This window comes from Aquarana catesbeiana, linkage group LG07 (assembly GCF_042186555.1).
Source record: "Aquarana catesbeiana isolate 2022-GZ linkage group LG07, ASM4218655v1, whole genome shotgun sequence".
Taxonomy (NCBI): domain Eukaryota; kingdom Metazoa; phylum Chordata; class Amphibia; order Anura; family Ranidae; genus Aquarana; species Aquarana catesbeiana.
In genome coordinates, this window is record NC_133330.1 from 25,264,530 (window position 1) to 25,274,423 (window position 9,894).

The 9,894-nt window shown below is 43.5% G+C and overlaps 1 protein-coding gene across 1 annotated transcript in view; it reads left to right on the forward strand.

The window, feature by feature from the left end:
• USP19 (ubiquitin specific peptidase 19) overlaps positions 1–9,894 on the forward strand; it is a 176,648-nt gene that overhangs the window by 101,353 nt on the left and 65,401 nt on the right. The window contains exons 24-25 of the mRNA XM_073591813.1: positions 351–514; positions 5,598–5,776. Coding sequence (XP_073447914.1) covers positions 351–514; positions 5,598–5,776 — 343 coding nt within the window. The remainder of the gene's footprint in view (positions 1–350; positions 515–5,597; positions 5,777–9,894) is intronic.

The window sequence follows — 9,894 nt, forward strand, 5'->3', positions numbered from 1 at the left end:
CAGTCAGCGCAGAATATTGGTGTGTTTCCATTAAAGTTTATGGGGCCAAAATAATGCAGCAACAGCACCAAAGTAGCACTGGTACCTTTTCCAAAAAGGTGCCATGTTGATTGATTTTTCATCCTAAAACGGATAGCTAAAAACTGGATGAACAGAACCCCTGTCTGAAGTTGTCCTTAGTGGAACTGAATATGACCGATTTTAGCTTGCAGCACACTGGTCTGTTGTGCCTGGACCCTCCCTTTTTATATTGCGTAACAAATAGCACTTCTGCTTTTAAATATATTTTTTTAATTATTATGAAATTATGTTTTGAAAACTTTTTTTTATTTGTGTCTTTGTTTTTGCAGAGGGTTGGATCTAACTACATTCTGCATTGGGCAAAAGGAAGATCACCAGAGGCCTATCTATGACCTCTATGCAGTCATTAATCATTATGGAGGAATGATTGGGGGACACTACACGGCCTATGCCAGACTCCCCAATGATAAAAATAGTCAGCGGAGTGATGTAGGTAAGTAACAACACCACAGTTTGCCCTATTTGTAAGTCTGGAAGGTTGTAATCAGAAACAGAACAAGGGTGCACAGACCGCTTCAGGCAAAAAATGGACCACCCGGTCCAAGGTTCTAATCCCGGCTCTTTACCGTGGGCAATATTAAGAAGAGAAGAAGAGATTGAACGCACACTTGGATCCAAAAGATGCTGTAGAAATGTCTTTATTGTCATGAGCCAGACAAAATTGCAATGATGATCATTTGACGCGTTTCACACGTAAAGAACCATGCTTGTTCAAGTTGTTCACCTGAACAAGCACGGTTCTTTTCGTGTGAAACATGTCAACTGATCATCATTGCAATTTGTCTGGCTCATGACAATAAAGACATTTCTACAGCATCTTTTGGATCCAAGTGTGCGATCAATCTTTTCTTCTCTTCTGGAAGGTTGTAGATGGTACATATTACTCTGGGAACAAATGATCCATGGCCACTAAGTGTGCATTTACCATGACACTTGCTTTGGTATTTTAAAGTGGAACTTCACCCAAAAGGGGGAGTTCCGCTGGTTTGCATCATCCACCCCCAACCTCCCCCCTTTTCACTGCTATAGTTGGCACTTTTTTTGGGGTGGTGGTGGTGGTGGGGGGGGGGGGGGGGGGGGGGTAGTGGGTACCTGGTTTTGTCAGATGTGCCACAGCGTTCCGAGCTGAGAGTTCACTTCCCCACAGTCTTCTGAGACCACATTAGAAGACTACGGTACCCCTCACAAAGCACAGTGCATCTTGCACATCCGCTTCCTTATGGCACCGACGCCTGCACCTGAAGACGATCTGCTCAGGTGAGGACATCGCTGGATGCGTAAATGTCCTTATACTTGCAGTCAGCAGCTACAGTATTTGTCACAGCCAATCTCATGTAAAGTGGTAGTTCTACAACATGGATGACTCCTTTTTTTTAATATGACCACGGTAAAAGCAGGATCTGGGATTACGTAAATAGCAGAGGGAATCAGTAATATGGATTTGAGAAGTATTTAGTGGCTGGTAACACTTCACAAGACCTTTTGCTCAATCCAAGATGCCTGGTGTGATTAGTACACTTCCATCTACATTACCAGCATTCTCCAAATATTTCCCGTCCGCTAACAGAAGCTTTTCTTGTGTATTTTAGACTGGTAGATTTAGAAGCTCACAACTCCTAATTTTGCTAATTCTTACAGTAAATATTTCTCTAGGCAGGTGGTTGAAAACACTCAAAAAATATGTTTACTGTGTAACCTACCCAAGTTGTGTTGTATGGCCAGTCTCAGGAATTGCACATCCAGGCAGGTGACTGATTTCCTAGCTCAGTAATGTAGCTTCCTGTGTCGCCTTTTCCAGCCTGCCTGTTGGACAATGAATCTGCATCATCCACCGTTCAAGGAGAAGGCAGGTAACGCAGGGAGCTTTACCATTTAAAGAAATAATTGGGGTCATCCTGGAGAGTCCAGAGTTTGGCATGCAGATTACAAATATTTTGTCTGGCATTATTGCTCATGCATTCTTTTCTTCCATTCTGTATTCAGCCGTTTCCCTAGAGTTCCACTTTATGTAATACTTTTAGCAAATATATGTAACCAACAAAAGTTCAAATGTCTCACTTGGAACTTTAAAGAGTAATTAAAAGTCAGCAGCTCCAAATTCTGTAGCTGTTGGCTATTAAAGAAGTAGGGCCAAAGCTCTTTGGCCGCCTTCTCCGGTGGGTCACAGGTGTGTAGTTCTGCACTCCTGTGACCCGTATTTAACCGACAGCAGGCTAAAGTCTGCTGCCAGCTGACGTCATTCCAGGCTCTGGAGAGATCCCAAATTTAATGTCGGTATACACCCACATGGCTGGACCGCAGCTGCCTAGGCCTTTCAGTATGCTGCTGAGAGACTGAGCCACCTGCCCCCCCCCCCCCCCCCCCCCCCCCCCCCTGCACAGCCCAGCGCTCTAATGAGTGCTGGAGGTGCAGAGCAGAAAGCATATGCCTAACAGTCACCGGCTCTCTGTTCAATGTTCTCAGTGTAGAGGCGGCGGGGGATAGATCCACTGGATCAATGCTGCATCCACTAAAGTGGGTATGTGTTTTTTTTTATTTGCCCCACACTTCTCTTTTAAGAAAGACATTCACCAACCCAGGAGTCCAGTACTGTCTTTACCCGGGTCAGTTTTCTTGCCAGTCTTCAGTTTCTCGGTGCCACCTGATTGCGCCGCACTGTCATACTGGTCCTGCAGCCTCCTGTCCCTGCGGTGTGTTAGAAGTGGATTAGCAGTACCTTTTAAGTTACGACACTATTTACTGCATAAGGGCAGAGAAGAGAATACCATTGCAATGTTAGTCCACCCGCAGCCTGCTTTTTTGCATTTATTTTAATAGCACTTCTTAGTTCAAAAACCAGCGGAGTGCTAAGCATATTTGCCTTTTTCTTTTCTTTTTTTTTTTTTTCTCTTTTTTTTTTTTTTTTTTCCCTGCTTAACCTCCCCGGCGGTATTCCCGAGTGTGGCTCGGGGTTCATTTCATTACCATTAGCGGTAACCCCAAGCCACACACGGGATTGCATTGCATTGCAGAATCCTGGTCCAGGTAACTAGGTAACTTACCTTGTCCCCAGGATCCTGTGATGTCGTCGTCCCCCCCCCCCCCCCCCCCCCCCCGGATCCTCAGCCTGATGCTCTGTGTGCTGGGCTCCATTCCCTGTGAGCGTCATCACACATATGGGGCGGAGCCCGGCGGCATATTCAAAAAGTACAAAAACATAACGCATGCAGTACACTGTAATCTGTAAGATTACATTACTGTATCAAATCATTTCACATCCCTTTTGTCCCTAGCGATTTGTCCATTTCCCTGCCTGCACTTTTATATTATATAAACTGTTCTTCTACCTGGAGGAATGTCCATGTCCCTTTTACATCAAAATGGTTTTATTTAGACCAGCTAGAAAACAGCAATAGTAAATTAGAACACTTGCAGAATTGAGCGATAGTGATTCGTGAGGAATTCATTTTATTATTATATTATTTTATTTTATAATTATAGCTATTTATAATTTAAAAATTTTTGTGTTTCAAACTTTATCATACCTGGGCTGTCTACTAGACTCTCCTATTTGGACAGATTTAAAGTGACACTAAAGGTCTTTTTTTTAACCACCTGGCATCCGCGCTATAGCCGAATGACGGCTACAGCGCGGACCTACATTCCGGGAGGACGTCATATGACGTCCTCCCCTGTGCACGCTCCCTGCGCGCGCCCTGCAGGGCGCGCGCCGGGCGTGTTGTGATCACCGAGTCACTGAAGACTCGGCTGATCACCGATCTGTGTAAGGGGCCGTTCCCGGCCCCTTACCATGTGATCAGCTGTCAGCCAATGACAGCTGATCACATGATGTAAACAAAAGATCGGTAATCGTTTTTTTTTTTTTTTACTCACGCTGACAGCGCGAGTAGAAAAAAAAGCCGATCACCGGATCGGATGTGGGGGACATCGGTCCCCAAGTGGAAGAGGCACATCTGCCTCATCAGTGCCCAATAAAAGTGCCACCTAACAGTGCCCACAGTGCCACCTAACAGTTGCCACAGTGCCACCTAACAGTTGCCACAGTGCCACCTAACAGTTGCCACAGTGCCACCTAACAGTTGCCACAGTGCCACCTATCAGTGCCCACAAGTGCCACCTATCAATGCCCACCCTGTAGTGCCAATCAGTGCCACCCGCCAGTGCCAATCAGTGCCACCCGCCAGTGCTGCCCATCACTGCCACCCATCAGTGCCCATCACTGCCACCCATCAGTGCCCATCACTGCCGCCTATCAGTGCCCATCACTGCCGCCTCATCAGCGTACATCAATGAAGGAGAAAAATTACCCGTTTAAAATTTTTAAAACAAAATATAAAAAAATAAACTTTTTTTTTTAAAAAAAAAATCAGTTTTTTACATTTTTTTAATAAAAAGTAAAAACCGCAGAGGTGATCAAATACCACCAAAAGAAAGCTCTATTTGTGGTGAAAAAATGATAAAAATTTCATTTGGGTACAGTGTTGTATGACCGCGCAATTGTCATTCAAAGTGCGTCAGCGCCGAAAGCTTTAAATTGGTCTGGATAGGAGGGGGGTTTAAGTGCCCGGTAAGCAAGTGGTTAAATAACAAACATATCATACTTACCTCCACTGTGCAGCTCGTTTTGCACAGAGTGGCCCCGAACATCCTCTTCTGGGGTCCCTCGGCAGCTCTCGCGGCTCCTCCCCACATCAGATAACCCCTTGGGAGAAGCGTTCTCCCCGGGGGGGGGGGGTTACCTTGCGGGCGCGCTCCCGAGTCCAGCATTTGGTGTCCATAGAGGCCGAATGCAGGACTCGGCCCCGCCCCCCGGCGCTCATGTCATTGGATTTGATTGACAGCAGCGGGAGCCAATGGCTGCGCTGCTATCAATCTATCCAATCAAGAGCCGAGAACCCCGGGGAGAGAGACAGTGTGCCCCCCGTGGGTCAAGTTCTAGGGCTCAGGTAAGTAAAACGAGGGGGCTGGGGGGTCCGGTCACTGCTTGGTGTTTTTTCACCTGGATGCATTCAGGTGAAAAAACACGTAGGTTTACAACCCTTTTAAGTGAGTTGTTCCTAAGAATTACAGGCCTACGATATAAAATACCAAATCTCTATGCAAAACAATGTACCGCTTTGAGATTCAAAAATCTGACATGATCATACCGCCAGGGAGGTTAAGACTTTTCCTGCGGCTTTGGACATCAGAGTTGCATGACAAGTTGCACCCCATGATGTTTCCGAATGATACCCATTCATATCTGTGCGACTTCAAGTCGCAACGACTTCAAAGTAGTCCCTGTACTACTTTTGGTCCGACTTTGATGCGAGTTGAGGTCCATAGGCCTCAAGTTTATACAATTCATTCCCTGCAATCGCGTGACTTTCAAGTCGTGGCAGTGTGAAAGGGGCCTAATGTGCTCCTTAGAAATTCAAACCAACCTTTTAATGATTTCTCGGTTTCTAGTGCTATTCTGCTGTAATGTGAATAACTTTTACCGACACTTTGTGTTTTTTTTTTTTTTTTCCCCTTAGGTTGGAGGCTTTTTGATGACAGCACAGTGACCTCGGTGGACGAGAGCCAAGTGGTGACACGATACGCATATGTACTCTTTTATCGGCGGAGGAACTCTCCTGTGGAGAGACCCGTACGGGGGCACGCTGCGAATCGCAGAGCCGACACCGGAGCATCTGCTGATGGAGCGACGAGTCAGGTAATGGACAGATGGTTGAGCGACACTACAGCAGTCTCTATGTAAGGCTGGGAATCTATTTGACAGTAACAGAGCTTACTGTGGCTATAAACGGCTGAACTTGCCAATTAAGTCAGTCTAAGCTCTCTTGCCTTGCACACTTGTTTCCCATTGGTGACTCCCTAAACAGCGGATGCAGGATTGGGATAGTAAGTTCGGAGATGCATGTTAAGACAGCAATGGCAAATGCTATAGTTCTGTTCCCACGTGTTCTTTTGATGGGCAGCAAAGCGGTTTTGAGACTCGCCACAAACATTTTGAAAATAGAAAACGACTGTCAGGCTGAACGAATGGGGCTGTAACAGTTTATACAGATCACCTACTGTATTCTTATTGTATATTTTATTCTGAGGTCTGTGCTTATTGCAGGTACATCAGAGGGCCATCTGTAACTAGATTTAAAGCTGAACTCCAACCCCTTCCATTCAGTGCACTGTTGTACCGGCTCCTCTCCTGAATTTTCTTACTCTGATTTCACTGCACACTGTGAGCGTCCCGCAATGTGCATTAGAAGCTTCAGCAATTCAGACAGAGCCCCGCCTCATTTCCTGGGCTGGAGCTCTTTCCCTGGCCCGTTTTTCTATCGCTCAATGAATTTTAGTTCTTATAATCATGGAGGTTCAGCATCACATGTGGACATTACCTAGGGTGGTCTGCATGCAGGTACAATCTGCCAAGGAACGCCTGCTCCCCCCCCCCCCCGACGGACATTTTGATATTTCTATAGCTCCTCCCACGTGCCAGCCCTCTGTTTGCATTGCGTACTGAGGCAGGGTGCAGTGATGTTTACTGGAAGCTATGTACAGCTTCCTACCAGCCATGATCTGCGTGCATTGTATATAGAGAGAAGCGCAGGGACCCCATGTGAAGACGTCTGTGGGATCTAAATAAGGTATGTAATGGAAAACAGGGTTGTGTTGATAGAACGTTAATTAGCAGCTTGATGAGGGGGAAGGGGGGGGAACTAGAGAATGCAAAATAGAAGCAGATTAGACTTCTGAGACTTCTTTCTTCTTCTTCTTCTTCTTCTTCTGATCTTCTTCTTCTTCTTCTTCTTCTTCTTCTTCTTCTTCTTCTTCGAGCGGCTTCTGCGGAAGAGGCTTCTTCTTCTTCTTCTTCTTCTTCTTCTTCTTCTTCTTCCTTCTTCTTCTTCTTCTTCTTCTTCTTCTTCTTCTTCTTCTTCTCTTCTTCTTCTTTCTTCTTCTTCTTCTTCTTCTTCTTCCTTCTTCTTCTTCTTCTTCTTCCTTCTTCTTCTTCTCTTCTTTCTTCTTCTTCTTCTTCTTCTTCTTCTTCTTCTTCTTCTTCTTCTCTTCCTTCTTCTTCTTCTTCTTCTTCTTCTTCTTCTTTCTTCTTCTTCTTCTTCTTCTTCTTCTTCTTCCTTCTTCTTCCTTCTTCTTCTTCTTCTCTTCTTCTTCCTTCTTCCTTCTTCCTTCTTCTTCTTCTTCTTCTTCTTCTTCTTCTTCCTTCTTCTTCTTCTTCCTTCTTCTTCTTCTTCTTCTTCTTCTTCTTCTTCTTCTTCTCTTCTTCTTCTTCTTCTTCTTCTTCTTCTTCTTCTTCTTCTTCTTCTTCTTCTTCTTCTTCTTCTTCTCTTTCTTCTTTCTTCTTCTTCTTCTTCTTCTTCTTCTTCTTCTTCCTTCTTCTTCCTTCTTCTTCTTCCTTCTTCTTCTTCTTCTTCCTTCTTCTTCTTCTTCTTCTTTCTTCTTCCTTCTCTTCTTCCTTCTTCTTCTTCCTTCTTCTTCTTCTTCTTTTCTTCTTCTTCTTCTTTTCTTCTTCTTCTTCTTCTTCTTCTTCTTCCTTCTTCCTTCTTCCTTCTTCTTCTTCTTCTTCTTCTTCTTCCTTCTTCTTCCTTTTTCTTCTTCTTCTTCTTCTTCCTTCTTCTTCTTCTTCTTCTTCCTTCTTCTTCTTCCTTCTTCTTCTTCCTTCTTCTTCTTCTTCTCTTCTTCTTCCTTCTTCTTCCTTTTTCTTCTTTCTTCTTCTTTTTCTTTTCTTCTTTCTCTTCTTCTTCTTTCTCCTTCTTCTCTTTCTCCTTCTTCTTCTTTTCTCTTCTTCTTCTTTTTTTTTTTTTTTTTTAAATTCTTTTTTATTTGTAATGCCAGGTTATCTGCTCATGTATGTGTCCTACATCCACCTTATACGGTTTTATTATTTTTCATTCAAAACTCAGCTATAAATATGTTCATTTACAGATGATTGACAGCAGTCTTTACTTTAGATGACCTATTTGGTTGTCACAAGTGCTGCAGATAACCTGTAACAAAACCATGAGCCTTTTCTGTACCTTTTGTGTTAGCGGCAATTGCATATTGGTTGCTGTGTCTTGCTGCTCTTTGCCCCAATAGATGAGTTCCTTTGTGTTTGTTTATTCCACAGCCAGATGGAAGTACATGTTCTTGCCAATTGCAAGTTAAGGGAAGGGTTCCTTTGTATAATGAGAGCTCACGATAGGCCTAAAGTTCTTGCAGATTGCCATTATACATCCAGCTATTTATGAAAGAAACACATCTGTACTATAGAGCTGCACGATTCTGGCTAAAATGAGAATCCCAATTTTTATTTATTTATTTTTTTACTTAGAATAAATATCACGATTCTCATTGCGTAACATCTTTCACATTATATACAAAAATTAGGCTAACTTTACTGTTTTTTTTTTTTAAATCATTAAATTTATATATTTTCCCAAAAATTGCGTCTGAAAAACCACTGCGCAAATACAGCGTGACATAAAATATTGCCGCCATTTTATTCTCTAGGGTCTTTGCTAAAAAAATATATATAATGTTGGAGGTTCTAAGTAATTTTCTAGCAGAAAAATACTAATTTTAACTTTTTAAGCAACAATGTCAGAAAGAGGTTTAGTCTTTAAAGCAGTTGTTAACCAAAAAAAAAAATCCTGTTATCTTAAAGCATGTTGTACAACATGCTTTAAGATAACAGGATTTTTTTTTTTCTACATAGTACTTGTGCTGTGTAATTTGGCCCCCTGTATCGCCTAGAAAAAAACCTGGCTGATCCTGCCTGGTTCTGCCCTCCCCCTGTAGGCTGGCCACAGTATATCATGGCTGCTGAGCCCTGACACCGTGATCAGTTTACATGCCTCTGTCATCCGCAGCTCTTCTCTGTCCTTCTCTGTGTCCTCCTCCCCCCTCCCCTCCCTGCCTGTCAGCTCCGTGTCTGTGCCCGCTCTCCCTCCTGCTGCTCAAAAACATTTTTTTTTTCTTTCATCATCCTCTGTGTAATTATGTAAGGTGCTCCTGTGTCTATGCTTTGTAAAAATTAAGCTGCTATATACCCCTTTTGCCAGTGCTTATCGGTGATCACATGAACCGCCGCGTCTCTCCTCCTCCCCTCCTGACTGACGTCAGCGGGGGATCCTCAGCCCCGCCCACTGCAGCTGTCAGACCGAGCGAGGAGAGAGGCGGCGGGTCATGTGATCGCTGATCAGCACTCACAAAACGGGTATATAGCAGCTTAATTTTTACAAAGCACAGACACAGGAGCACTTACATAATTACACAGAGAGGATGATGTAAAGTACATATAGTGGCTTAACCACTTTAAGTGGTTAAACTGACCTCATTAAGACCCCTTTCAAACTAAAGGTGGTTTTCAGGCGTTTTGGCACTAGAAATAGCTGTAAAGTGCCTGAAAACCGCCTCCCAAGTGTGCAAGCCTGAGTGCTAAAACGAGCAGCGCTTTACCGCTAACGCAGCCACACTACAGTGTGAAAGTAGCTTTACAGACCAAAGTTCATTCCTTCAATCTAAAAGAACCAAAAGATACTTTGTTTATAGTTATCTCCCAGTGCTGACGATGTTGATTGCTGGCTTTTTATTTTTTTGACAGCTGAGTGAGCAGAGAACGGCTCTGCACTTGTTACATGAATGAATCATTGAAATGCTGGATTAAGATCGTGTGGGGGGTTGAATCGATATTGCGTTTTTTTTTTTGTTTGTTTTTTTTTAACGATTAATCGTGCAACTCTACTGTACAAGGATATTACATCAAGCTGTAATTAAAAGTACAATAAATCCATAGCAACCAACTAGATTTCAGTTTACTAGTCCACAGAATGATAA